A 27368-nucleotide genomic window follows, 5' to 3' on the forward strand; every position below is an offset into this window, starting at 1 on the left:
CTCACCCCTCCTACTTCCCCTTGTCCCTTTAGAGCCACTTCCCCTGGCCCCCAAGGATGTTCTCTCCCTCTTTAATCCTCTGAAGGTTGGAATCTCCTGTCTTTCAACAAACTAGGTGAGGGAGAAGGAGACTGTGGCAACAGAACAGGTTCAGACTGGATGAGACTGGACTGTGGGTGTGAAGAAAGTGAAATGTGGAGCCTGGGAGTAGACCAAGGCTTAAGGGAAGAGGTGGGGGTGAGTTTGTATTAGAAAATGCAGTGCAACTGGGAAGTCAAGGCAATTGGGGGAGTGGTCACAAGCAGAAGACAGAAAGTGAAGTCTGTCCTCACCACCCCCCTTCCTGCTGGGGCTTGGGCCACCTTAGCTTCCTTCATGAGTGACATCTCAGGCTGCAGCCCCACTGTTCCCCCTCTGTCAGCAGAAATATCTCTCTCTTCTGACCCCTCCTGCCAGAGTCTTAGCCAGCCAATCCCTGATCTGGGTGAGGGGGGAGCCTGGCCTCCCTTACTCCCTCATAAGGACTGGCTGGGGGGGTGGCTGGCTGCTGCAAGTGGGACGGGGGTCAGAGCTTCTTGAAGGGAAGAAAAATTGTGGGGGGGGCAGGAGAGAAAAAGGAAGAAACCCAAACAGGCAGGAGGACACACTAAGGAAGGCCCCCCACACGTGAGAACCCCCCAGAAGAAATACACCACCCCCTGGTCCCCAGGAAGGGTGCACAATGGAGGCTTCACACTCCAAGACCACAGAAGAATGTTTGGCCTATTTTGGGGTGAGCGAGACTACAGGCCTGACCCCGGACCAAGTTAAGCGGAATCTGGAGAAATATGGCCCCAATGGTAAGTGTCCTCTGGAGGAAAAGCTGGCAAAGCCCTCTTGCACCCCCACAACACACACACACACACACACACACACACACACACACACACACACACACACACACGAGCCTCTCCTTCTAGGGTATCTTAGGGAAGGGTTGGGCCTTAGTTCAGTGACTGCAGTGGGGATGAGGATACTGAGAAAACTGTCCCTCAGACCCATAGTTTTGGGAGGTTTGATGGGGCAATCTTGATGAACCTTAGATACCCTTTTGGTGGGTTGATTCTCTTACTATAGCCACAAAGTCCTGGGTGTAGGGAGCACTAGACTGAACCCTAAATGAATATGAATATGTCTTTTTTTTTCTTTTTCTCTGGGTAGAGCTCCCTGCTGAGGAAGGTAAGTTACTGGATTCCCTGAGCTCTCATAAATGAACCCCCTCCACTGTGTGCCACTCCTTTCTCCCTTCCTTCTCCCCACTGACTCCTGGGCAAAATCCTTCTCCCAAAGTTAGAGGCTGGGGAGCGGAAGTTTCCAGGCACTCTCTTGAGAGGCATCTGGCCTTTGGACAACTACCTACTGCTTTGAGAAGCCTGTTTTTGGACTCCTGGCGGGCTCTCTCAGCCCTTCTCTCAATACCAAGTGGTCTGCTCATCACCCCAAAATCTTCCTGCTCCAAGCTGGAAGCCTGGGCATTCAGTCCCTGGTCCCCAGGCTGTACCTTGAGTCCCAGCCATTCATTCCTAGACCTTAACCGGGAGCCCCTCCCCTTGCCTCTTCCCCCAGGGAAGTCCCTGTGGGAGCTGGTGTTAGAGCAGTTTGAGGACCTCCTGGTGCGGATCCTCCTCCTGGCTGCCTGCATTTCCTTTGTAAGTGTGGGAAGGTATCTGGGAGCTGGCTGGGAGTGTCGGTTGGGGGAATCTGGAGAGTCTGCTGGCGGGGCCTGGGGGCGGGCTTGGTATCATCGGCACCTCTAGTTCAAGCCTTCAGCATCCTATTCTACAGACCAGAACTGAGGGAGGTGGGAGAACGCAAATTTGTGTACTCCTCTGTCCTCCCCCACACCCTGTAGGCAGGTTTTATTTTAAGCTTTAAGGGTGTTCTCAGCCAAAACACTGAAGCTAAACCACCCCCGCAGCTTCAAGGGCTTCGAGGGCTCGGGTTACCCACCCCCAGCAAAGGGCAGCCCAGCACAGACCCACTACTCCCGGCATGCCCAGTGGTGCACATGCTGCTCCACCAATTCCAGAGCATTCTGAGGCCCCGGCCCCGCCCTCCTGACGCTGATTGGTCGAGGCAAAGACTCCTTCCTGGAGGCTGGAAAGAGCTGCTAGTGTGAGGGTGACTCCAGGAGCACCTGGAGGCCCAGCCCCCTCACCTGTCTCCAGCCTCGCCTCCCCGACCCCATCATGGCTGTAACTCCTCGGATCCCCTCCTCATCCACCTGGCCAGACCTTCCCTGCCCTCCCCAGTCCCTCACAGCCCCACTGCCTTCTCAAAGCCCTGCCACCTCTCCTGCCCTGAGGCTCCCCTCAGCACTTACCATCCCAGTAATCCATCCTGCATGTTGGAATTTCTTCCTTAGCGTCTTAGTCCTACTGGAATTCAATCAAGAGACAGAAGTGTCCCTGTTCCCTATCTGCCTGATGGAGGCCCTGTGGGCCCCTGACTACTAGCTGGCAGGGCCTTACGTCTCTCTTCTCAGATTTGCTCCTTGACATTTGCTTGTGGCTGTTGCCTGGCAGTGGCAACAGCTGGGGTGGGGTGTGTACAAGAGGCTCTGTAACACTATCCTCCCGTCCTGCTCCCTAATGAAATTGGAGCTTCCTTGCCTTGAGCTGTAGGGGGAGGATTGTGGGGGGGCCAGGTGCCTGTGAGGACCATGGGGGTTTTCCTATTGAGTTTTGGCTCCCATGGGATGGATGTGGCTGTGGGGGTGGTTGGCCTGGGTGTCCCCTGAGCTTCATGTATAATCCAACAATTCAGTCAGGGAAACCTGAAAGCATTTCCAGTTAATCCCTTGGTTGTGCCTGTCTATGCCCGCCTGTTCCCGCTGACTAACAGCAGTGGCAGTGCTCGTGTGAATATGGCCTTGGAGGGTGTAGACCCTCAAAGCCATGTGGGGCTGCAGCACCCCCATGATGCCCTGCCCTCTTGTTCCTGCACGTGTTCTCGCCTCATTCTCTTCTTTACTCATTTGAGTGCCTTGTTACCTGTTGTTCTCCCTTCCCCTGCTCCTCAGGTGCTGGCCTGGTTTGAGGAAGGTGAAGAGACCATTACCGCCTTTGTTGAGCCCTTTGTCATCCTCTTGATCCTCATTGCCAATGCCATCGTGGGTGTTTGGCAGGTTAGCTTTGATTCCACCTCACTCCTTCACATCCTGACACTGAACGTGAGGCCAGCCTCCCGCCCTCCTCCTCCATCACTTCCCCTGGGCTTACCTTGTTCTCTGGTCCCATTGCCCAGTTTGGAAATGGGACAGCATGTTGTAAAGACGTGGGAGTGGTGTTCCGCCATCATTTGCTAGTTGTATAACCCTGTGCAAGTTCCTCCATTTCTCTGAGCCTCAGTTTCCTCATCCATAATATGGGGCTAATAATCCTATACCACAGAGTTGTGGTGAAACTTAAGTAGATGATGAGTGTAAGCACCCAGCCGTGTGCCTGGCATATAGTAGGAGTTGAGTGAATGCTAGTTTGATTCTCTTCTTTATCTTACCTTACCGCCGTCTACTTTTCCTGTCCCCTGCTTTCTGATTTTCTTTTCTTTTTTCCTCAAGACCCCCTTACTCGTTTTTAGCCATAAGTGATAGTTTCCAGTTTCTTAACACATACACACACCTACTCCTCATGGGGTTTGTCTGCTCCCCTATGACAGGAGTCAGGACTGAATGACTTACCTCTTTCTCTGTGATGCCCCTATTTCCCCTAGGACTCTGGCCCCTAGTCCTCCATTTCTATACCACCACAACCCCAAGTCCTCCCTGGCCAGTCCCTTCCCATTCCACAACCTTTCTCCCTCTGATGTCCGTCCTCTCCTCCACCCTGTCTGCCCAGGAGCGAAATGCAGAGAATGCTATCGAGGCTCTGAAGGAATATGAACCTGAGATGGGGAAAGTCTACCGGGCTGACCGCAAATCAGTGCAAAGAATCAAGGCTAGGGACATTGTCCCTGGAGACATTGTGGAAGTGGCTGGTGAGTGATAGGGGTGAGTGGTCCAGGATGGGAGGTCTTGAGTTTGAGGCCACCAAGATGTGTATGTTGCAGGTAGAGGCTGGCCAGCTCCTGATTCTCATGTGCAGGAGGTCACCAGGATGGTGGAGTCTTTGCTTCTCCTCCAGACTCCTCAGGAGGTTATCCCAGGGCACTGGGTCCACAGCACCTCCTCCCCATCAGAGTCTTAGCAGGAACAGCCGGTCCTGTCCCTGAAGCTGCAGGCAGACCCCCTGCTCCCCCTCTTCTCACCCAGCACTTGCAAGCAACAGGTGGAACCCAGTCCCTGCCAACGACTCCGTCTCCACCCACCTCCTGAGGCCTGGCTTTCCTCTCCTTCCACCCACCCCCAAGCTTGGTCAGCTTTAAATCTTGACCTCTCGGTGCCCTTGAGGTCTTTCAAAGGGGAAGGAGCTAGGATAGAAGGGAGGAGGGGGGCCAACGTCTCAAGCCCCCAACCATGTAAGGGAAACTCAGGCCCCGCAGAGAGCACGGGACCTGGAGGAGGGGAGCTCAAGGAAGGGCCCCGCCTCTCCGGTGAGGGACACTTAATGCCTGGCCAGGGAGGGGTGGGGGCTGGGTGGCTAAGATTACTGGGATTCTGCCCCCTTCAGCGGTTTTTATATTTGCGCTGTGCAGGCCTTCACATCTCCAGGCCCCTGGCACAAGAGAATCTATCTTTCTAAGCCTGCTTCCCTCCGCCAGACACCCATGTTACCACATGGGAAACTTGGGGAGTGGGAAGAGGGTGGGCTGAAGACCCCAGTGCCCCATCACAGGGCTGGCCTGCCACCATGACAGCTTGGAGTTAGCACCATGAGTGTCTATAAATACCACTTCTGCTTGGGTGACCGGTGTCCAGCCCAACTCCATTGCTGACCTCCTCCCTCCTGCATCAGCTTCCTCTGGCAGAGGAGGAGGAACCTTAGAAACAGGGAAAGAAGAGCAGTTCAACTCTGTCCCCAGAACCATCTGCAGGACAGGATGGGATCAGGCAGAGGTGCTGGGAGGCGGCCAGCCTCCTCTAAGGTCTCTCAGTCAGGCAGGGCATCTGCCTTGCCGGCCTCCTTGCAAGAGAGGTTCCTGCACTGACCCACTCCTTGTGTGCTCTCTGGTGTGTTGCTTTCCCCATTCTCCCCCTTCCTTGTTTCCCGCAGCCTCCCCTTCTCTCCTGCCTGGCTCCCAGCTCATGCCCTGGCTTCCTGCCTTCCCTGAGACACTCAGACCAGGGCCCTACAGGTTTCCAACCGTGTGATCTATTCCCACCCTCTGCTCTCTGTGCCTCCCTCTCCTGCCTCTTCCGTCCTCACACGTGTCCCTCTCTAATTCTCCTGCTTCTTGCTCCACCTCTTGTCTTGGTTGGCATTGATTTTCTCAATTCCAGTATTCTCTCCAGTTTCTTCCTGCCTCCCAGCTCTTCCACTCATGTTCTCTTCCCCCAGCGCATCTCTCCGACTCACCCTGTTTTTGTTAGTTCTTTTCTTGCCTCTCCCTCTTCACCTTTTCCCTCATTTCTCTCTCTGCTTCGGTGGCTCCCCATCCTGTTTTAGTTTCTTGTTATACAACTGGATTGTTCTACTTTTCCAGTTGCTCACTCAGTGTGCATTTACTGAGCACATACCAGGCAGTGTGCCAGATCCTCCCCTCAGGGCTCATGTCCCAGGTTTGGGGAAAGCACTCAACAAGGGGGATGACTGGAATGAGGGTTCAGGGGGAGATGCTTACTGGAGTTACAGGAGCACATGCTAAGGGCCTGACCCCAGCCTGGGGTGGGCCCCTGACCAGGTGACCTCCTCGAAACCTGAAGGATGAGGTGATGTATCAGACAAGGATTGGGTTTTTCTCAGGAAGAAAGAAAAGTCCTTTCTCAACTGACTTCACTATTCTCTTCTCTGTCCACAGTGGGAGACAAAGTCCCTGCAGACATCCGCATCCTTTCCATTAAATCCACCACCCTCCGGGTGGACCAGTCCATTCTGACAGGTCTGGTGGCCTGGGGGGGAGGATGCTTCAGGGGGTGTGGGGATGAGGATTCAGTGAGGGAGAAGCTGGGCTGACAGACAGGGATGAAATTCCAGGCGGATCAGAGAGAACATTCAGCAACAGGGCCCCTCCTAGCTCCAGACTGGCTGCAGTGCCAGTGCTGCTCAGCTCATTCACTGTCCCAAGCCTGAAACACAAGGGGTCCTGAGCCATGACCTCCTACACAGACCTACAGACACACTCAACCGAGTGAACCATCCTGTCTCCTCAAAAGCCCTCAGGTGGGGAATCATAGATTCTAGAACACAATAGAGGGGTCCGTCGCACTTAAAAGCATGGCTGTTGTAGTTTCCCCACTGGGAGAGGGCGAGGGGCCAGCGAGCAGTCTAGGTGGCCCCCAGAGGTGAGGCTTGGCTGGCCCAGGGTGACTGTCAGAGCCCCTGCCACTCGAGTGAAGGAGGCCAGGTCCCAGGGGTGGGGGCCTCTCCCTCCTGGAATGTACTCCAGAGTCAACAGCGCACACATCAGCTTTCTCTGACGCTCAGCAAGACCTTGTTCTGAAGTGTACATATTACTATCCCCATTTTACAGAGAAGCAAACAGCTAAGTGATCCAAAGGCTTGTAGCTTGTAAGTGTTTGAGCTGGGGCGAGGGTCAAGGTCTCTTCACTCTACAGGCCATGGGTTTCCCACTTACCTCCAGTGGCTCCTTCCAGAGTCCAGACTTCCTCCAGGATTGTTGCTTGGTCCTTTCCAGGCCCTGTTCTACAGAGCAGGGAGGGAGTTGGGGTGGAAAGTCTGGGAGGACATGATATTATCTGAGACCCCCTTGGCCTCTTCTCCACAGGTGAGTCTGTATCTGTCATCAAGCACACAGACCCTATTCCTGACCCCCGAGCTGTCAACCAGGATAAGAAGAACATGCTTTTCTCGGTGAGGCATCCAGGGCCAGCTGTCATACATGCAAGCCAGAGGCCCTGGTCGGGAGATACATCATGGCATGAGAAGAGATGAGGCCAGCAGCTGGGGGAACACGGCATGAGGGTTGTTTCTTGCCTGATTCCTTGCCTGTAATCCATCTTCCCAGGGCACCAACATTGCAGCCGGCAAGGCTTTAGGCATCGTGGCCACCACTGGTGTGAGCACCGAGATTGGGAAGATCCGTGACCAAATGGCCGCCACAGAACAGGACAAGACCCCTTTGCAGCAGAAGCTGGATGAGTTTGGGGAGCAGCTCTCCAAGGTCATCTCCCTCATCTGTGTGGCTGTCTGGCTTATCAACATTGGCCATTTCAATGATCCCGTCCATGGGGGCTCTTGGATACGGGGTGCCATCTACTACTTTAAGATTGCTGTGGCCCTGGCTGTGGCTGCAATCCCGGAAGGTATGGAAACCTCTTTTTCTCCTCCCATTTGCTACTCTCACCAGCAAAAGACCCTTTTTCCAAATTACAGTTTCCAGGACCTGATATCTTTGGGGGCCATTATTCAGCCTACCATGCTCGGTTTCCCTTCCTCCCCCATTATTTTTCCCTCACCTCCTCTCTTTCCACCCCCAGGCCTTCCTGCAGTCATCACCACCTGCCTGGCCTTGGGCACCCGCCGGATGGCAAAGAAAAATGCAATTGTGAGGAGCCTGCCTTCTGTGGAGACTTTGGGCTGCACCTCTGTCATCTGTTCCGACAAGACAGGCACCCTCACCACCAACCAGATGTCGGTCTGCAAGGTCAGGGAAGTGTAGGCAACTCCCACTCAGAAGACTGCCTTTATCATTGGCAGCTTCTCATTTTGGCCTGAGAAAGAACTGCCAAAGGGCAGATATGAAGAGGATCAGAGAGGCCCCTCTGCCCCGGCCAGATAGCTCCCTATAGCCACTGTCTGTGTGCCAGACACCATCACGTGTTCTCTCTAATCCTCCACAATGGCCCCATCAGCGAAAGGTCTCGTTTATCCCCTTTTCCAGAGAAGGAAACTGAGGCTCTGGGAGCTTCAGTGCAGTTCATAGGTAGAAGAATTTAGTTTCAAGGTCAAGTCTGTCTGGCCCCAGGGCTGCCTGTGGAGCAGACCGCCTCCCAGACTGGTCATCCATGGCAGGACTGGGAGCTTGGCTGCATGGATCTTGAACAGCATTTCCTAAACCAGGGCTTTTAATCTTTTCCATGCCTCAGACTTTGACAGTCTGGACCTCTTCTCAGTGTAATATTGTAACATATAGAATAAAATACATAGGATTCTGTTTTAAAAGTACATCAGATCACAGAGGAAACCAATAATCAAAATATGGTCATCAAAATATTTTAAAAACAGATTTGTGATTTGGTAACACATATGCTTTGTTAATGCACTAAGTAGCCAGTTTAGCAGTGGATGTGAGAACTACTGTAATGATGACACCACGACAAGCAGGAATGGGATTCTGAAAGTGCTGCAGCACTGCAGTGTGATGGGGAAGTGTCTGTGATTACACTGGGGCAAAACTGCAGGGTTTGCTGATGCTAATGTGGTCTGCATTTATAATTGGAGGGAAATGTTAAATGTCAGTTAAAGAGAAAAAAAGACGTTGGTATGTTTGCCATCAAAGTTCACAGACCCCCTTGTCTAGGACCTGGGGAAGTCGTGGACTCCAGGCAAAGAACCCCTGCCCTAAACAGAGTTCTGTGGAATAGTGTCTGTAAAATGTGAATTGCTGTTCTGAGAAGCAAGGGCTATGTGGCCAGACTAGGGTGAGAAAGGCTGTACCCTCATCCCCTTGGGGATGCCCACATGCCTGTTGGCATTTGAAAGCCTCAGAGAGGGCTGACCATGAAGTGGGGGGATTCCATCCAGAGTTTCCTAAAATGACTTGACCACTTTGTTTTGGAGTAAATCCATCATAAGTCCCATCCCTTTCATGTTCTGGTTCAGGATGGGCTGCTCCCCTTTGAGCATTGCATTCTCTGCATCCCTCCAGAACATGGGCTTCAAAGCCAGGCTGTAGGTTTTGAATAAAATGAATAAAAATGAATTAATTGCCCACATTTGCGAGTCAAGATATTTTATAGGAAAATAACCTGAATTTCTAGCTCTTCCTGCAAAACTGGAAGATCTGGCCATAAGCAGGCCATGTACTGCCAGGTGGACTGGTAGCCGTGGTCCCTACCACACCTTATTGTGCATGTCTAATTTTATCAACTGACTTCAAGGAGCCTCCAGCATGGCTCACAGTACCTTTTGAACACTAACACAGAACCTGGAGAATGAGTGCGAGGGAGAGGGGAGGGGTTGGTGCAAGGAGGAGAAAGGCAAGTGGGGAATGATGGGGAATCTGGTTAGTCTGCACAGGTGGCTGGCTGGAGGGACGGAGCTCCAGCCTCCCTCAATGCCCCTGTAGACATGGAGACAGTTGGATATCTGTGTGCATGCCCTTCTCCCCTGCAGATGTTCATCATTGACAAGGTGGATGGGCACACCTGCGACCTGAATCAGTTCTCTATCACAGGCTCCACTTATGCTCCAGAAGGAGAGGTGTAAGTCCTCCAAACTTTCTCCCAGCTCCCTGCCTCCATCTCCCTGGAGCCATCCCTCTATTTTTGTCTTCATTTCTCTCTCCTCTGCCTTCCCCAACCTGTTCTCTCCCACCTGATCTCTCTGAGTTGGTTGCCATCCGCCTGACTGTCCCTTGTTGCTTTCCCCACACTCTCTCTGCATCTCATTTCCTATTCTTCTCTACTGTCTTTTCCTTCCTTCCTCCCTGCCCTGCTGCCAGCTTGAAGAACGATAAGCCAGTCCGGGCAGGGCAGTATGATGGGCTGGTGGAGCTGGCCACCATCTGTGCCCTCTGCAATGACTCCTCCTTGGACTTCAATGAGGTAACCTGTCCACTCCTGAGGACACCCCTCCTTCCCTTTCCAACTGAAACCGAGTCCAGGCCCCTTCCACAGGCTGCAAGGAAGGGGTTGGGGGAAAGGGATCCCTTGTACCAAGTCCTCTCTTGGCTGTAAGGGGAAGAGAAGGGCTTGCTCCCTTCCCGTTCTAAGTGGAAGATGGGTATGATAGGTGGGAGCAAGGGGTCAAGAGCCCAGGACACCTACTTTCTCCTCCTCCTCTGCCCCCTCAGGCCAAAGGTATTTATGAGAAGGTGGGTGAGGCCACCGAGACAGCACTCACCACCCTGGTGGAGAAGATGAATGTATTCAACACTGATGTGAGAAGCCTGTCAAAGGTGGAGAGGGCCAATGCCTGCAACTCAGTGAGTCCGGGTGCTCTCTCCCACAGGGTCCTTCTTCAGCCATAGTGCTCAGCCAGGACCCAAGGAATCTCAGGAGACAGAGGCCCCCAGCTAGGCTGGGCAGGCCCTTGTGTCCCATGCTGGGACCCCAGTCAGCACAGCCTTCTCTACAGCTTTTCTTGGCCAGGGTGACTTTGGCCCACAGCCCCTGGGCTTAAACCAGTCTTTCTGCTGCTTAGCTGCAATACCCCTTGATGAATTTAGTCACTTCCTCCTGTTGGGTACCTAGCTGAAAGGGATGGAGCTGGACAAAAAAAACAACACAGGACCCATCCTGGGGCAGCTCTAATTTCAACTATTATCCCTTTGTCTCTAGAAGCACACTTGTTGTTATAGATCTCAAGACTTGAATCAGGATTCAGGAAATATGACTATTAAATATTTTTCCATGTCCCCTTGTCTAGATATACAAGCCCAGTTCTGTTACTCTCACTCTAAGGTCTTGCTAGTCATATATACTCAGTGTCTATATGGAATTCCTCTAGGGTGTTACTCATTCTTTTTTCTGTTTTTCATAGATGCTCACTGCTGCTTTACTCAATATGACAGAAATAATGAAAACAACCTAAATATCTAATTCATTTTAAGAACTTATAAATGATAATATAAACATCAACTTATGTTTTATTTCATTTCTTGTTACTTTTATTCTTGCTTTATCTTGTGGAAGATTATCCATGATGCATTTGTTGAAAGAAGGCTCTCATTCATTTTTATGGAGTGCATATAACAGCATGCCAGGCAGTAGGTCCATGCTGTCCAACATGTGTCTCTAGAAGCACACACGTGTTTATTTAAAGCAATTCAGTTAAAGTAAAAATTCAGTTCTTCAGTTGCATTGGCCACATTTCTGAGCTCAGTAGCCATTGCTCAATTGCACCATGTTGGGTGGTTCAGAGTGTAGGACATTCCCATCCCACTGAAAATTCTGTTGGTTAGTGCCACACAGTGCCATCCTGTTTATTGTCCTTAAAATGGACGCTGTAAGTCAGTGGCAGCATGAGCCTTGGAATTCCATCAGTGTTGTTGTAGGCACCAGACTCAGCTTTAGTCTCAGACTCAGCTTGGGGCCTGCTTTGACCTCCAGGTCCTTTTGACTATGTTTTAAGTGGTCTGGACTCCTCCCTTCTGGCACAGCACCATTGCTCTCTTCCCACCAATCTCATGTCTGTCTCCCTATCTCCTCTCTCCCAGGTGATCCGCCAGCTAATGAAGAAGGAATTCACCCTGGAGTTCTCCCGAGACAGAAAGTCCATGTCTGTCTATTGCTCCCCAGCCAAATCCCGGGCTGCTGTGGGCAACAAGATGTTCGTCAAGGTCAGAAATCAGAACGCCCCTTACCACCCCCTCTTCTTCCTAATCCTAAACCCCTCTCCCATCCCTGCCTCTCTCACCATGCCCTGGAGGGAAGACAGCAGCCTCTGAATGCTGCTCTGGTCTCCTAGGGTGCCCCTGAGGGGGTTATTGACCGCTGTAACTATGTGAGAGTTGGCACCTCCCGCGTGCCGATGACAGGGCCAGTGAAGGACAAGATCATGTCGGTGATCAAGGAATGGGGCACTGGCCGGGACACCCTACGCTGCCTGGCCCTGGCCACCCGGGACACCCCTCCGAGACGAGAGGAGATGACCCTGGATGACGCTACCAGGTTCATGGAGTACGAGGTGAGCAGACGGAAGCTTCCCATTGCCCCAGAGTCATCCATGTTACTCCTGCCACCCTGTCGCTTTCTACTCTGTCACGGGTCCTAGAATCACAGGATGTTAGTTTGAAAGAGCCGTAGGAATCATCTAGTCCAGAACTACTTTGCATACGATCCATGGACCTGTTTGAGATGAAGTGAGGCACTTGCAGCAGAACAGAAATCAGCTAGGTTGCCAGGCATACACAGGTGCAGCTGACATGTTTCCGTGGTGAGATTTTCTCAATGCAGGAAGCAGTGCATTGGCCTACGTGCTGGCGTAAGCTCTGTATCTTGGGTGGACTGACTCGCTGAAGAGCACCAAAGTCCACTCCCTTCATTTTAGAGTGGGGACACTGTGACCTGGCAGGTAACATGGATTCGCTCAAAGTTGTAGACCAAGTGAGTGGCCCTCCTGAGACCAAAAACCACTGCCCTAACTTCCACCTAGAGTTCTAAGAAAGACATGGTCTGCCATCTGTTGATGGGACTGTTGCTGCCAGGCCTGCAGGTATCTGTGACCAAGGAATGTCTCTGCCCCTGACTTAGCTCATAAATTGCTGAAGTTTGGACCAGGCCCAGGGGCTGCTCTTCCCCTCAGTTCACTGACCTTTCTCCCTGTCTGCCCCTGAACTTCCTTCCTGCCTCATATTCGGAGTCCCTCCTTGATCCTGCCACTCTCTGCTCCCTCTTCCCCAGACGGACCTGACATTCATTGGTGTGGTGGGCATGTTGGACCCGCCCCGCAAGGAGGTCACGGGCTCTATCCAGCTGTGCCGCGATGCTGGCATTCGGGTGATCATGATCACTGGGGACAACAAGGGCACAGCCATTGCCATCTGCCGACGAATTGGCATCTTTGGGGAGGATGAGGAGGTGAGAGACCGAGCCTACACTGGCCGGGAGTTCGACGACCTGCCCCTGGCTGAGCAGCGGGAAGCTTGCCGTCGTGCTTGCTGCTTTGCCCGTGTGGAGCCCTCCCATAAGTCCAAGATCGTGGAGTATCTGCAGTCCTTTGATGAGATCACAGCCATGGTGAGAACACTGTGGGCTGGCCTCACTGGGACACACTGGGGCCTGGCATGGGGCAGTCTGCTGAGTGTCCATTGAGATGGCTGTACCAGGGGGCTGGGGGCTGAGCAGGGGCCCATGAGATGCATGGAAGGCAGGGACTCAGACCCTGATCGGAAAGTCTCATGGAGGGGTGTGTGGAAGGGACAAGGTCCCACCTTTTCTTTCGTCCTGCAGACAGGAGATGGCGTCAATGACGCCCCTGCCCTGAAGAAGGCTGAGATCGGCATTGCCATGGGGTCGGGCACTGCCGTGGCTAAGACCGCCTCTGAGATGGTGCTGGCTGATGATAACTTCTCCACCATCGTGGCCGCTGTGGAGGAGGGCCGCGCCATCTACAACAACATGAAGCAGTTCATCCGCTACCTCATTTCCTCCAACGTGGGCGAGGTGGTCTGGTGAGCAGCCAGGGCAGGCACCTAGTGGAATGGGTGGGTGGGGGGATGACCAGAGGTCTGGGAGGCAGGACAGACATATAACTTCTGTCTTCTGGCAGCATCTTCCTGACAGCCGCCTTGGGGCTGCCTGAAGCCCTGATCCCTGTGCAACTGCTGTGGGTGAACTTGGTGACTGATGGGCTCCCAGCCACAGCCCTGGGCTTCAACCCACCAGATCTGGACATCATGGACCGGCCCCCCCGGACTCCCAAGGAGCCCCTCATCAGTGGATGGCTCTTCTTCCGCTACATGGCAATTGGGGGTGAACAGGATGTGATCCCCCAATCCTTCCCAACCCTCAGAACTGACCCCCTCTCTGGGACACCAGCTTACCCAGTTCTCCTTCCTCAACTAGCTGTTACGGCCATGAGGCCCTCTTAACTCCTCCCATCTCCCCGGCCCTGATTCCCCAACTCCCATCTTCTGTTTACCACAGGTTATGTGGGTGCAGCCACTGTGGGAGCAGCTGCCTGGTGGTTCCTGTATGCGGAGGATGGGCCTCGGGTCACCTACAGCCAGCTGGTAGGGGAGCTAGAGGCAGGAGGAGGGGTGGGAAGCAGGAGGGCAGCATGGATGCTTCTATGGACCCTGTTTCCTCACCCCTCCCTCGACAGACTCACTTCATGCAGTGCAATGAAGAGAATCCTGACTTTGAGGGTCTGGACTGTGAGGTCTTTGAGGCCCCAGAGCCCATGACCATGGCCTTGTCTGTGCTGGTTACCATCGAGATGTGCAATGCGCTCAACAGGTGGGGCCCGTGCACCCTCCCGCTGTGCTTTCTGGACGCCATAGCCTGTCCTCCACCCTCCTCACCACTGCTTTCTCCTTGTGTCTCCCACCCTTGGCTCTGCCTGGCCTCCCCCATGCAGCCTGTCTGAGAACCAGTCCCTCCTGCGGATGCCACCATGGGTGAATATCTGGCTGATGGGCTCCATCTGCCTGTCCATGTCCCTCCATTTCCTCATCCTCTACGTTGACCCTCTGCCGGTGAGCCTCCTTCCAACCAGGGGCCACCCACCTGTTCCCTACCCTAAAAGGAGCCTGTGTAGGTGTCTGTGGCCATTACAACTAGAGGCTCTGACCAAGGGAGGAAGGTAGGGTCAGGCTGGGATGGCACCTGGTCCTGTCTCCTCTGAGGCCCTCTCACTGCCTCTGCTACCTGCTCCCAGATGATCTTCAAGCTCCGGGCCCTAGACTGCAACCAGTGGTTTATGGTCCTCAAGATCTCATTGCCAGTCATTGGGCTTGATGAAATCCTCAAGTTTGTTGCTCGAAACTACCTGGAGGGTAAGACGTGCCCCTCCTCTGAGATCAGCCCCTGGGCCCTGAGCACAGCCCCTCCCTTTGCGCTGCGAAGGCGCCTGCCCCCTCTTCCTTTTCAGGTGGGTGTGTTCTCAGCCCTGGCAGGACCAGCATCCACCAGGGAGGCAGCCCAGGCCCCTTCCTCTCATCCTACTCTGCCCTGGTGGGGGTGCAACCTCCCCAGTTCCCCATAAATTCAGCCCTCCGGCCCTCACGCCACCTCCCTCCCTGGGTAACAGCTATCTCTCTGTCCTCTCTGGCCATAGGATAACCTGTTCCCCCTCTTCCATCTCTTTGAGTCGTGCCACAGGTATCATCCCCTTCTTGCCCTCACCCCAGCCGCTGTGCCCTCGCCTGCCCCTCCCCCTCAGTGGCCTTGAGGTCACTTCTGCTCGCAACTCCCCCGGAGCCACTGCTGCCACCGCCACACTTCCCTCCCATCGGGGTTGGGGTCCGCTGCTGCCCTTCCTCTGGGGCCAGTCTTGGCCCCGCCTCTGGCACCCTGTGTTCTGGCTGCCCTGCGCTGCTCTGCGCTGGCTGGGCCCTGAGCTGTCTGCTGCTGGGCTACAGTGCTTGGGAGGAGTGGGGTCTGGGGACTCAGGTGAGTGTGGGGGGCTGGGTGACCCTCCAGATGAGTGTGCCAGCAGACAGGGCCCTCTTCCTCTCCCCTCTTGCCCTGCCACCAGTTCCAGCCTTCTCTTTCCCCTTCTAGATCCAGAAGATGAAAGAAGGAAGTAACCCGTCTCTTTACCTCCTCCCCCCCACCCCCCCCACAGTGATGCATCTTCAGCCAGAGCTGTGGCACAGACCCCCACGTTCCTCTATTCCCCGACATTTTTCTGTTTATAAACACAATGTCCCTTTCAGTTCTCACCACCACCGCCCCCCAGCAACCCTGCCTTCTGCCCTTGTAAAACCTCCCCTCTCCAACCCTGTGGGGCTTGCAGGGACAAGGAAACTGATTGAGCTGAGCTGCTTATTTATTGAAAATAAATGACAGAAAAGTCTGGCCTTGCCTCCATGCTCATCCTAGGGCCTGGGTCAGCCTCTGGGGACAAGCATCTTAGTGTCATGCAATCCAGAAAGTAGCTGCCTGTTTCGGGATATACGTGTGGAGGGACCTGCTGACTTGGGCTGGAGGCTCCGAGCCACTCCTCACAGCTTGGCTGTGCCTCAGGGATGGAGATGGGCTGTCACAGGCATGGCTGTTAGTCTGGCTGGGAGTGTGGGGGCAGAGGATTAGGACCCAGGAGGCAGCATGGCTTCCAGAAAGCTGCAGATCTGAGCCTGCACCTTTGTTCCTGGAGGGGTAGGGACCCTTACCCAGCTGTCTTTGAGAGAAGTCCCAGCCACCCCTGGGAGGAGGCACTGGAGGGACAGGGCAGTGGCGGCCCCATCACCTCAACCCCAGGCTTGAGGGTGAAGACTACATCCTGAGACCCCAAGGCCCAGGCCTCATGGTTTGGGAGCAGAGAAAGGCGGTCAACCCTGGGGTGGTGGGTTTGGGCCCCTCAGGTGTCCTTGATGTCCCTGACATCCCTGAGGGGTGCCTCGTCCACGATGCTGTGCACTTGCTCCAGACTCTCTGCCTGGCGGATCCGTTCCAGGCGCACCTATGGGGTCCAATGAAGCAAATAGGTTGTTTATAACAGCTTGTTATAAACCAACGATTACGATATATTCAATTTTGTAGGTCCCACATCACTTAAAATTAACAAACAAAATTACTGCGTCTTATGCATTAAGCATTCTGTTAACTCATTTTCTCTTCATGCTCATGCTGAGAATGGGGTATGGTTCCATTTTTCAGATGAGGAAACTGAGTCAAGTGAGCTGGGGAAGTGCTGCTCCTCTCCTACCTGCCAGCCCCTTGAGGGGCAAGGACCTAGGACCAGTGTACCCAGGGGCCCCACCTCCCCCAACCCACAGTGAAACCGTGTTCAAAGGAAGAAAAGGGGCCTCAGAGCACGTCCTGGGGAAGTGTGGGCAGGAGCAGGTGGGGTGATGTAATGAGCACACTGCACTTCTGTGCACTAGGCCCTGGCCAGGGCTTCGCGTGACCAGCAAAACAGACACGGAATGTCTTCCAACTTGTTTTGAGCAACAGCTCAGAGGACAGGACCATGCCAGCCCCAGAAGAAGAGAGGACTCCTCGGATTTAGGGACTGTCTTTGCAAGAGCTGGGACAAGTCACCTGGAGTCATGCCGGCCCAGTGGGGAGGGAACACACCATACCTGCAGGGCCTGGGACAGTCGTACAAAATCCCTCTGCACCTGTTCACTGGTCTCCAACTCAGCCTGCAGCCGCAGCACCTTGGCCCTCTGCTCTGAGAGGAGGTCTGTGACCTGGGCCTAGGGGGACCAGATGTAGAGCTACGGCCTTGGATCAGGTGGGAGAGCATGTGACCAAAGAAACAGGCTGTCTAGATGAGGTAGCCCCTTCTACACTACCCCTATTCTGACCTCCTCTGTGTGGCCTGAGCCTGGTGGCTGCCTCAGGGCTTCCTGCCGTCTGGCCTGAGAAGATATAAAGGCAGGAGGGGCTGGTTAGGGTCTTCACACTGCCGCCACTCACCTGTCATCCCAGTCTGGCCCTCAAGTTCTGCCTCACCTTGTTTTGCTCCTGCTGGATCCGCTCCATCTCTGTCCTCAGGCTACACAGGGAGGCTGAAAAGTCAGGCAGGAGCCAGATGTCAGGCCCACACCCTCTCTCCTTTTCCACCCTGCCTGGGGAGGGCTCCAGCATATACTCACCCTCTAACACCTCTGTGTGGAAAGGAAAGAAAGAGAGGTCAAGGCTCATTCTCGCATAGCCTCCTCTCTCCCCTCCCGGCACCCAGGTGGTGCCTGTGGGGAGGTCAGCCTCCCTGGAAGCAAGGCAGGGATGGCTCATTCCCTCTTCCCTCACCTGTCTCTTCCCGCTGCACCCTCAGCTGCCCCTCCAGACTGGCCCTGGCTGCTGCTGCCTCGTCTAATGCCTCCCGCAGGGTTACAATCTCAATACGCAGGCGCTCAGCCTCGTGCTCCCGGGCCTGCTGATGGGCCCGCGCCTCCTGCCGTGTGCGCTGTACCAGTTGCTGCAGCTCCTGGAAGGCATGCGAGTCCCGGGGTTGGAGGGGGCAGCCCCAGGGGCACCTGCTAGATTGGGATCCTGGGGAGGAAGGAAGCAAGGAAGGAAGGGAGGAAGGAAGCAAACTTAAAAGGGGAAACAGCCCAAATGCCACCAGGGGGACAGTGCACATGTTACAGCAGTCACACTCCCCAGGGTGGAGGACCCTCAGGAATGGTGCTGAGTCAAAGTTCCTGATTACCTAGAGCAAGGTACCCTTTTATAAAGCTCAGAAACAACTAGTGTTAGCACTCCACTGTTTAGGCAGACATGTATTTGTAATTAAAAGGACACTGAAGAAAGAGCAAGGGAATGATAAAGTTCAGGACAGCAGAAACAGAACCGAGGAATATGGGGGGTGCACGTAGGAGATGTTAAGTTGTAGTCCTCAGGGTGGGCAAGGGTTCTGGTTGAGCTTCATGTTTTTACTAAATTAAATCAATGAAGCCATGCACAGATCAATGACAGCTTGTTATAAACCAATAATTACGATATATTCCATTTTGTAGGTCCCACATCACTTAAAATTAACAAACAAAATTACTGCTTCCTAAGCATTAAGCATTCTGTTAACTCATTTTCTCTTCATGCTCATGCTGAGAATGGGGTATGGTTCCATTTTTCAGATGAGGAAACTGAGTCAAGCGAGCTGGCCTAGGTGACCCAGTTCATACACAGCAGCTTGGGCCTGTTCCCAGGTCCCAGGTCAATGCTTTGCTGTTAGCAGAGAGGAAGGGCCCCACCGGGTGGCCCTCCAGGTCCTGTGCCTGCAACCCCCTCACCGGTACCAAGCTGGGAAGTGGCTCCTCCTGGCACTCGTAGGGCTCCAGGCCCTGGAGGCCTGAAGTTGGTGGCTGCTCGGCCCGGAGCCCTTGGTTTTCCACAGTCAGTCGCTTCACCTCATGGCTCAGGCACTTGTGAGAGGTGGCCAGCTCTGCCTGTAGATGGACAGTTCATGCGAGGCAATGAGGGGAATGGGGCGTCTCCAGTCCCCTGTGAGGCCAAACTCTGAACCCTCCTCCCACCATTGCTGACAGCCAGAAATCCATGCCCTCCTCCTCTGCTGATAAAGGAAGAAACGCCCTCAAGTGTCTTTAGCTCTCAAACTCTTTATACACCCTCCTTGATGACTCAGCAGGAGTCACACAGTGGCAGCCACAGTCACACTGGGTGTCTTACTTGGTCCACATGTTTTTTCTTAAACCTTGAATTAGTTGCTAACTTTAAAAACTGAGAAGCTACACACAAATGTCCAGATTTCTAGCTTCTCTTGACAGAGCAGGAAGCCTGGCAGCATTGTGCTTGTACCCCCATACAGCCAGCTCACTGGAGCTGAGGGGCAGCTGTGCCCTTTGCGTGGGTCTCCTGGTTTGCCCTGCTCCCTTTCCTCTCACACACCTGGCCCAGTTCAATCATTTATATATCCTGTCTGGTCTTGGGAAGTATCAGATTTTGCACTCCTTGCTTTTAATCCTTACAACTCGGCAAGCGAGGTCCCATTATCTCAGTTTCTAGGTGGCAAAGTTGAGGCTCTGAGCTTGTGGGATCAGCTCAAGATCACAGAGAGAATGCACGGGGGGGCTCTGACCGCAGGCCAGGTGCCCTAGAAACCCTTTTACCCACCCAGCATCAACTCCAGGGCAAAGCCTGAGCAGCTGGAGGGCAGAACAGGTGCCTAAACCTTCTGTGTATCCCTCAACCAATTCCCACCACACTCCTCCCCCTCCCACCCCAGCCCTCAGCCCTCACCATCTGCAGCTGAACCCGCTCCTGGGCCTGGCTCACAGTCCCCTGCAGGGTCCGCAGCAGCTGCTCAGAGTTCTGGACCTGGGCCAGGAGCACCTGCATCTGTGAGTGGAAGGGAGTGAGGGTGAGGCCAGGGCACAAGAGGCAGGTGGCCAGAAGCTAAGCCAGGGATGAAGCAGAGGCCAGGCCCACCTGCTTGGTGCAGTCCTCATTACTGCGTCTCAGGCCTTCTTGCAGCTCGTCCCGCTCACGGCTGATGCTCTCCAGGTCCTTCTGCAGCTGCTGTCCCTGCCGCAGACAGTGGTCTCAGTCCCAGCCTCCAAGAAGAGGCCTGCCCTCCCATGCCTTGCCTTTCACATCTCAGGGGGCAACACCGTCATCCACGCAGTGGCTCAAGCCAAGAGCCCAGGAACTGATGCTGATTCTTCTCTCCTCTACTCCCCACTTCCAGCCCACTAGTGGGCACTGACCAGTTTGCCTCCAAAATGGGTTCCGAATCCACCCACTTCTCTCCATTTCTGCTGTCATCTCCTGGTCCCAGTCACTACCTTCTTCTAAACCATGTCAAGTATCTCCCATCCTATTTTTCCTGTTGTTCCCTCCCCAGCTAAGTCTGTTCCTACTCAGAGGCCCAAGTGATCTGTTAAAAGCCTAAAGCACAGCATGCCTCTTCCTGGCTTAAACCCTGTAGAGATTTCTCACTGCTCCTTGCCTAGAATGTAAATGCCATGGCAGGTCCCTGAGGCTGACCTATGGACCCTGACTTCCTTTCTGATCTCAACTAGCTCCTCCTCCCTGGTGGCCTTGTTGTTCCTCAGATACACCACGGTCTGTCCTCAGGGACTTTGACCTTGCAGTTCCTTCCACCCCAATCTTTGAAGAGTACCTCTTTTTTACCATCCAGGTCTTAGTCTCCTGCACTGCCAGTCTCTACCCCATGACCCTACCCTGTTTGTTCTGGGCATCTCACCCTGTGACAGTCTTCCTCATGTGCCCTGGGGCATGTCTGGGGCTGGCTCCCTCACTAGGAGGAAGTGCCAAAAGGATGGGAGTTTCTTCTTCACTGTGGACTCCCCAGCTCTAGCTCAGGGCCTGGACACAGTAGGTGCTCTGTAAGTATTTGATGAAGGGAGAGACAGATGCATGCATGGCAGCAGGCTGCTCTACCCACTCCACTCACCTCTGTCTGCAGCTGCTCCCACTGGTTATCAGGCACGAGCTGGTAGCCAGGAGGGGGCAGGTAGATGCCCTCAGGGACCAGGGTGCCCGTGGACACCAGAGAGGCTGTCTCTTCCTGCTCAGGGCTCAGGCCCTGGCGGTCCCGGGGCAGGGAGGCACTGCTGCTGGCCCCACCACCAAGGGAGAAGGAGGAGATGGAGGCGCTGTCATCACAGTTGTGGGCGAAGGCCTCGGCTGCTGCACCCCCGTCTCCACTCAGCTCCTCTAGGGGCTCCAGTGGGGGAGATGGATCCCGGGACAGGGGCAGCAACTCTGTGGAGCCATGCAGGGAAGGGGGATGCCGGGGACATCTCTAGGGAAAGAGGGCAAAGAAGAGGCTGGGGGGCCAGGGTGCTGCAGTGCCCCGTCTTCCCTCAGTGCCCCTGGGCCACCCCCTCACTTGGATCTCCTGAATCAGCTCCTCGGCCCTCAGCAGTTTCGCTTTTAGCTCCTCAATCTCCTGCTCCATGGGCAGCACGATCTCCCGCAGCTTCTCCGAGTCCTCATGGGCCTGGAGGAAAGGGTGGTTGGGCAGCAACAGTCCCTGCTCCCAACTGCAGGGCCCCTCAGGTCTGTTCAGAGCTTTCTTTTCAAGCACAGCAGCTCTTCTAACCCTCCCAAGAAGGACTCATCCACCCCCATTTTAGAGATAAGAATACAAAGGCTCTGAGAGTTTACATGACTTGTCCCAGGTCACATGGTAGGTAAAGGGGCCAAAGTCACAACTATCTTTCTGTGGCCCACTTGCTCACCATACTTTTCTACCCTAACATCCATTTTTTCTTATTTCTTTTATCATGGAACTCACATTTCTAATTAGGCACATGGCCTAAATTCTAGGATACCATCTACATTTCCCTGCTTCCCTGTAACTAAGCTTGACCATATGACTAAGTTCCACAGAGATGTAAGCTGATGTGCCATTTTGCAACTTTCAGGACAACTACTTAAAAGGACAGGATGTGCTTTTCTTTACTCCTTTTTATCCTTCTTGCTGGCTAGAGTGTAGACATGAAGGCTGGCATACAAGCAGTCATCTTGGACCATGAGGCAGTAAGTTACCTATAGCAAAACAGCAACATAGGAGGAGGCTGGGTTCCTAATGAGTTGCTGAGCTGCCATAACAGCCCTGGAATGTCTACCTCTGGACTTGAAGAAAATAAACTTATTTAAGCTACTGTTGATCTGTGGCTTTTGTCACTCATTCTAACTGTTATGTACTCTTATACTCCCATTGCTGCTACATTGCTGGCCTCTTCTTTTTGGTCACTTTTCAGGTTTGGGATCCTACTGAGTGTGCATAGTGAACAGCCTCTGAACATTTCCACTTAGATGTCACACAGACTCCTCTCTCCCAGTACAGCCAAATCTGAATGAACTCCCAATGTCATTTCTCCTCTGGCCAGTGCTAGGTCAGTGAGAATGGCTGTTATCCACCCAGCTGTCCAAGGCAGAAATATGCCAGTCACCCATCCTCTTCTAATTCATGCCATTTCTACCTCTAAGTCACTCAAAAATCTATCTCAGACTAGCTCAACCCTCCAAATCTCTTACGTGAACAGCTGCATCAGGAAGGGTAAGCCTGTATGGCCAAAACTCCTCTGATTCACATGAAGCCTTGGAATACATGCTCGGCAGATGCCCACATGGTGGATGGATGGATGATGGCTGAGCGCAGGACTTGAGCCAGGCCTGGAGCTGCCCGAGTCCAGGCCTGCTGCTCCCTCTGCTCTGCAGGTAGCTTTAATTTAGGAGAGCCCTCGCCGTCCCCACTGTGGAACTGCTCCCTGAGGAACACTGAATGCAAGTAGCAGCCACTGCTGGAAAGCTGTGGGGTGCAAGCCTTCCTTTCTTCAGTTCCTGTTTTGATCTGTCTTTCTAACCAGATTTACTCATTCTCCCTGAGCCTCAGTTTCCTCATGCATAAAACGAGGTAAGGACCTGCCTCAGAGGTCTGCTGTGAAGATCAAATGAGGTAATGATGTGAACTTGCTTTGAATGATGAAGATTTAGTGATATCTGCTTCCTACCATTGCATAACAAAAATAAAGGGGGCGATATACCATAGGGATTAAGAACAAGAACTTTAGAACCAGACTGACTAGATTTTTAGATCCCAAATTTGCTCCTTTCTGTGTCCAGAATCCAGGGAGAATTACTGAAGTTCTCTGAGCCTCACCTTACTCATGTTAAGTGGGTCTAAATGAACTAACTGGATCTCAGGGGACAGATTGGAGAGACTGAATCTGTCAAGTAGTTACCACAGCACCTTGTGCATGAGAGGCAGCCTGAAGTGTTAGCTCTCTTCCCCCATGACAACTTTCCCTAATTTTGGAGGTCAACGAGCCTTGCCGCCCTACTAGCAAATAGCAAGCCAGGACCTTGCCAAGTATGGAGCTAGTATGTGCTGTATGTAGCTCGACTCATTACTGGTGCCCTGTTCCCAGTGATGTGGGAATGGGACACCAACAACTGCTCAGCCCCATGGTCACCTTTGGCTGCCTCAACATGTTTCCAAATCCCAGGGGCTAAGGGAGGCCCTCCCAACCCCAACCTTTTCCATCTGCTTCTCCAAGGAGTCCAGGGGGTGAGCCCGGGACAGCAGCTGCTTCAGGCGCCCCAGCTCCCGCTCCTTCTCCTCGCAGTCCTGCTGTTGCTCCTGCTTCAGGGAAGTGATCTGGGCCTCATAGCTGCTGATGGAGTCTGGCAAGGCAGGAAGGGCAGAGGGGAGGGAGGGTCAGTGTGCTGACCTCACCTGTGGGCAAGCAGGGGGCTCTGCACCACTGATGCCCTCTGACAGGCAATCTACCACTGTGATTAAGACAGCGGGCTTGGTGGAGAGCTGGCCCTGGGCAATCAGTGACCTCAGTTGCAAAATGGGGACACTAATGATTACCCCACTGGGTCATTACAGGATCAAATGAGATGACATCTAGAAGGTGCTCAGTCCTCTTCCTGGTATATAACAAATGCTGAAGATATGACACGTGTGCCTATTAATATGTGCCAATGACAATATTTAATAATAGCAATAAATATTTACTCAGCACTAGACTCCAAGCTAAGCTCTGGAAATAGACAAATTAATCAAAACACAAACCCTGACACCAGGAGCCCACAGTCCAATGGGGAAGGCAGCCATGGAAATAATTAAGAAGCAGTGTGAGAAGAGCTAGCTTGTGGATCCCAGAGGAAGGAGCCCCTCACTCTGCCTGCCAGCAAGTGGTGAAGGAAAGAAAGGACACATTAAGTTCCAGGACCAGCATGAGCAAAAAGCTCATAGGTGGGAAAGGATGCTGTGTCAGGGGCCTGGAGGGCATGCTGAAGAGCTGAAATGAAGATGCATGAGTAGAGATGCTGGAAAGGGTGGAAGGTGGCAGTGGATGGCTCCTAAGGCCTTGGATGCCTGCCAAGAGTCCATAATTTATCCTACAGGTCAGTGGGAGGGGAAGGTGATGATGGATGGAACAGTCATCTTTTAACTGCACAGTTATTTATTTTAACATGTATTAACATTAGAAGCAAAGGTTCAGTTGCCAGACCGCCTGGTTCAGATCTGCTGCTGCTTTTTCACTGCTGACCTTGGGCAAGTTATCTAACCTCTCTGGGCCTCAGAGCTTCCCCTATAAAATGAAGATGGGTAATTGCTACCTCACAGTTTATGAACATCAAATACTCCTAGAACACATAGCTCAGTGCCTGGCATATAGTAAGTGCTAAATAAATGTGAGCTATTATTATTTTTACTGCAGGTAGCCCTTGCTCTTTGAGTTTGCACCATGCACTTCATTTTTACAAAAGATGGACAATGGTACCTCTTTTTGTCAACCAAAAGAAATCTGAAGAGGATTTTCACTTTTATGAAAAAAGGCGAAAAGTGGAAACAACATCCAGCATTTGATTTGCAGCAAGCCTTATAGAGGCCTCGTGCAACCCAGGCAGTGAGCCCCGCCAAGCTCCTTCCCCGGAACCACGCTCAGCATCTCAGCATCAAGCCACCAGACCTGTGAACTGTGTCTGCAACCATCTGTGCTTTATCTCGATTTATTTTGTCCATCTGATAGCAAGAGGTGTCCTAAGCTATCAGAAAACCTAAGTGAGGTTATTTTTTCAGTCTGGGAATGCTCAAAAAAATGTTTCCATGTGAACTGATAACTGCTTCTTTACTTTATGGCATTTCAGCTTACAAAAGTTTTCACAGAACACTCTACTTTTGGATAGTGGGGGGAAAACTGTATTATTAGTACTGTTTAGGACACACTTAGTTCTTCCTATAGGGATAGGAAGTTTCCTTTAAAATAAATGTATACAAGTTTTTACAAAAGTAACTTTATTTAAGGAACAAATATTAAGTAGACAACAGGGTAAGTTGTACAAGGAGACAACACTGTTGCACAGGTGGCATGTGGATGCCTGAAATGTGGGAAATATGGCCCCAGAGGGTGGAGCCAAGAGTGGTTGTTAGAAAGGGAAATGACATGGCAGGAGGGAATTTCAGAAAGCTCACTCTGGAAATTCAATGTAAAGACTGGACACCCAATAGTGGGAGACCTAGGTGAAGGCTGGGGCAAGAGTCCAAGAAAGTTGACGATAGCTTCACTATAGCAGTGGCAGTGGAAGCAGAGGGGTGGGGCAGGACTGAAAGCTATTTCAGAGACTGGCCCCTGACTGGAGGAAAACAAGCTGGGGGATCTGGGGCAAAGGGAGCTGGTGCCTCCTAAATTCAGAGGATGTGAGGGAGGGAGCAAAGTTGGTGTGGAGGTGTGTGGATGTAGGGGCACTTGCAGAAGAAAGGAAACCAAAGGATTAGACTCAGAAACTGGGCCCAGGGCTGATTGTGAAGTTCAGACGCTCAAAGGGGTAGTTGAGGGAACTGAGAAGTTGCTCATTTCAAGGTGGATCAGTCATCAGAGAGAGACAAGAAATGAAAAGGGACAAGGAAACAAATAGAAGCTCAGAGCTAAACTTAGCTGGAACTGACAGAGCTGTAGGCCTCCATGCATATTAGAAAGGGTGCCCCTTCCTCTGGGCCCACAGACCTACCCTGGGGGTAAGCAGCCCTGCTAACCTACCCCATAGCTTATCTGTGCCCCTGACCCCTTTCTTGTTATGCACTCCCCTTATGGGGCTAATGGGTCGTCTGGGAGAAGTCCCTGCCTCACCTTTCAGGATGGCCTGCAGCGAAGCTACCTCCTCTTGGCATTGCCGCTGCACTGCGGCCACAGCCTCGGCCTTGGTGCTCTCGCTCACCTCCGCCACAGCCTTCATGGTCTCCATTTCTGCCAGGGCGCCTGCCAGCTCAGCTCGAAGCCGGCCGAGCTCCTCTGACTCAGCCTCAACCCTTTGACCCTCCCGGGACTGGGGGTGCAGCGCTGGGGGGAACAAGGATCAGCCTGCTTTCCCATTACTCCCGGATCCCCAATACACCAAGACACCAAATCCACAATTCCTGCAACATAGTACTGCAGCCTAGGTCCTCGGACCCTCTCACCTAGCCCCGCCCCGCCCACATGGCCCCGCCCCCCAGCTCGGCCTCGTGTTGCCTATAGTCCCGCCTCCTCCCAATCCCTGGGTTCACTCAATCCCCTTTCTTTTGCCACTACCCCTCCCTTCCAATGGCCCCGCCCCTCGCCTGCCACTGATCTACCCCTTGAAACACCAGGCCCCGCCCCCTGGCCCCCAGGGGCGTGACCACACCCCTTTCCCCAGTCTCCCCTCTTGACCCCTAATCCCCGCGGCTGCCGAGCTCAACCCCGCCTTCGGCTTCACCGCCCCTCGCGTGCATGGACGCACCCTCACGTACCGGTCCCCGTCCGCCGTCGCCCGCCATTCTCGCCCGCGGCCGCCTGCGCAGCTGCTGCCATCGCCTCCGCGCAAACGGCGGGTCCCCGCAGTCGCTGGTGACGGCGCTCAGCGCTTCCGGGTCCTCTCGGCTGTTTCCGGATCCGCTCGGTTCTTTCCGGATGGCCCCGGGCTGGAGGCCAAGGCCGGAGTTGGGGGAATTGCCAATTCGGAGTCTCGGCCGAGGATTTCCGAATCTATTTCTGGCCACCGCCCCAGACCCCGCGCCTCTCTGCCTTCGTTCCAGAGGTGGGCCGTTCTAGAACGCCCTTCCCTCAGACTCTCGAGTTCTTTCATCAAGTCTTTTGGCGTCTCTGGGTAACCTTGGAAGCTCAGCTCAAATTACACCTCCTCCGGGACGTCCGCCGGCCTCAGCCTGAGGAGGGCGAAGCTCTCAAGGTCTCCCCGGACTCGCGGAGCCAGCTCTTTGATCAGCCCCGACCGCCCTTCCGCAGAAGCCTGGCTCACGTTACAGCGAATTGTGGGCGGCCTCCTTGCACCTCCACCCTCGTGGAGCGTCTCTCTGGGGAGGGCTGGGTCGGCTTCACTTTTCTGGACGCCCTAGTCAGTCGTATAAGTTAGAAACTTCCATTTCCCCACCTCCACTTTGATATTCAACCAACCACCGCTTCTACACCCCTACACCGCCCAGGGCCTATCAAATAAATCCCCGGCCACTGAT

General features: G+C 53.5%; 2 protein-coding genes across 8 annotated transcripts; one reads left to right on the forward strand and one right to left on the reverse strand.

The window, feature by feature from the left end:
• Nucleotides 1-533: 533 nt before the first annotated feature.
• On the forward strand, nucleotides 534-15781 carry ATP2A1 (ATPase sarcoplasmic/endoplasmic reticulum Ca2+ transporting 1). 2 transcript variants are annotated; one of them, XM_036992267.2, is made up of 23 exons: nucleotides 534-839; nucleotides 1201-1218; nucleotides 1606-1688; nucleotides 3062-3166; nucleotides 3876-4014; nucleotides 5935-6015; nucleotides 6862-6947; nucleotides 7102-7399; nucleotides 7574-7740; nucleotides 9432-9520; nucleotides 9760-9862; nucleotides 10111-10242; nucleotides 11476-11598; nucleotides 11727-11945; nucleotides 12662-12997; nucleotides 13211-13431; nucleotides 13530-13732; nucleotides 13907-13992; nucleotides 14085-14218; nucleotides 14340-14457; nucleotides 14640-14757; nucleotides 15039-15082; nucleotides 15485-15781. In XM_036992267.2, the coding sequence occupies exons 1-22, from the start codon at nucleotides 722-724 to the stop codon at nucleotides 15041-15043; spliced, it is 2982 nt and encodes a 993-aa protein (XP_036848162.1). In that variant the 5' UTR covers nucleotides 534-721; the 3' UTR covers nucleotides 15044-15082; nucleotides 15485-15781. The 2 variants fall into 2 exon arrangements, with proteins under 2 accessions (XP_036848162.1, XP_017498429.1); XM_017642940.3 differs by lacking the exon at nucleotides 15039-15082.
• Nucleotides 15735-27213, reverse strand: RABEP2 (rabaptin, RAB GTPase binding effector protein 2). Of its 6 annotated transcripts, XM_017642949.3 has the most exons (14): nucleotides 26649-26815; nucleotides 26008-26217; nucleotides 23400-23548; nucleotides 21246-21356; nucleotides 20808-21158; nucleotides 19820-19915; nucleotides 19631-19729; nucleotides 18664-18819; nucleotides 17681-17858; nucleotides 17527-17538; nucleotides 17384-17439; nucleotides 17236-17289; nucleotides 17008-17124; nucleotides 15735-16385 (listed from the first exon to the last, which is right to left on the reverse strand). In XM_017642949.3, exons 1-14 carry the CDS (start codon nucleotides 26707-26709, stop codon nucleotides 16284-16286), a joined length of 1752 nt encoding a protein of 583 aa, XP_017498438.1. In that variant the 5' UTR covers nucleotides 26710-26815; the 3' UTR covers nucleotides 15735-16283. The 6 variants fall into 6 exon arrangements, with proteins under 6 accessions (XP_017498438.1, XP_017498440.1, XP_073071457.1 ...); XM_017642951.3 differs by having other exon boundaries at nucleotides 17384-17538; nucleotides 26649-27213; XM_073215356.1 differs by having other exon boundaries at nucleotides 17384-17538; nucleotides 19820-19909; nucleotides 26649-26817.
• Between the last annotated feature and the right edge of the window lie 155 nt (nucleotides 27214-27368).

This window comes from Manis javanica, chromosome 10 (assembly GCF_040802235.1).
Source record: "Manis javanica isolate MJ-LG chromosome 10, MJ_LKY, whole genome shotgun sequence".
Taxonomy (NCBI): domain Eukaryota; kingdom Metazoa; phylum Chordata; class Mammalia; order Pholidota; family Manidae; genus Manis; species Manis javanica.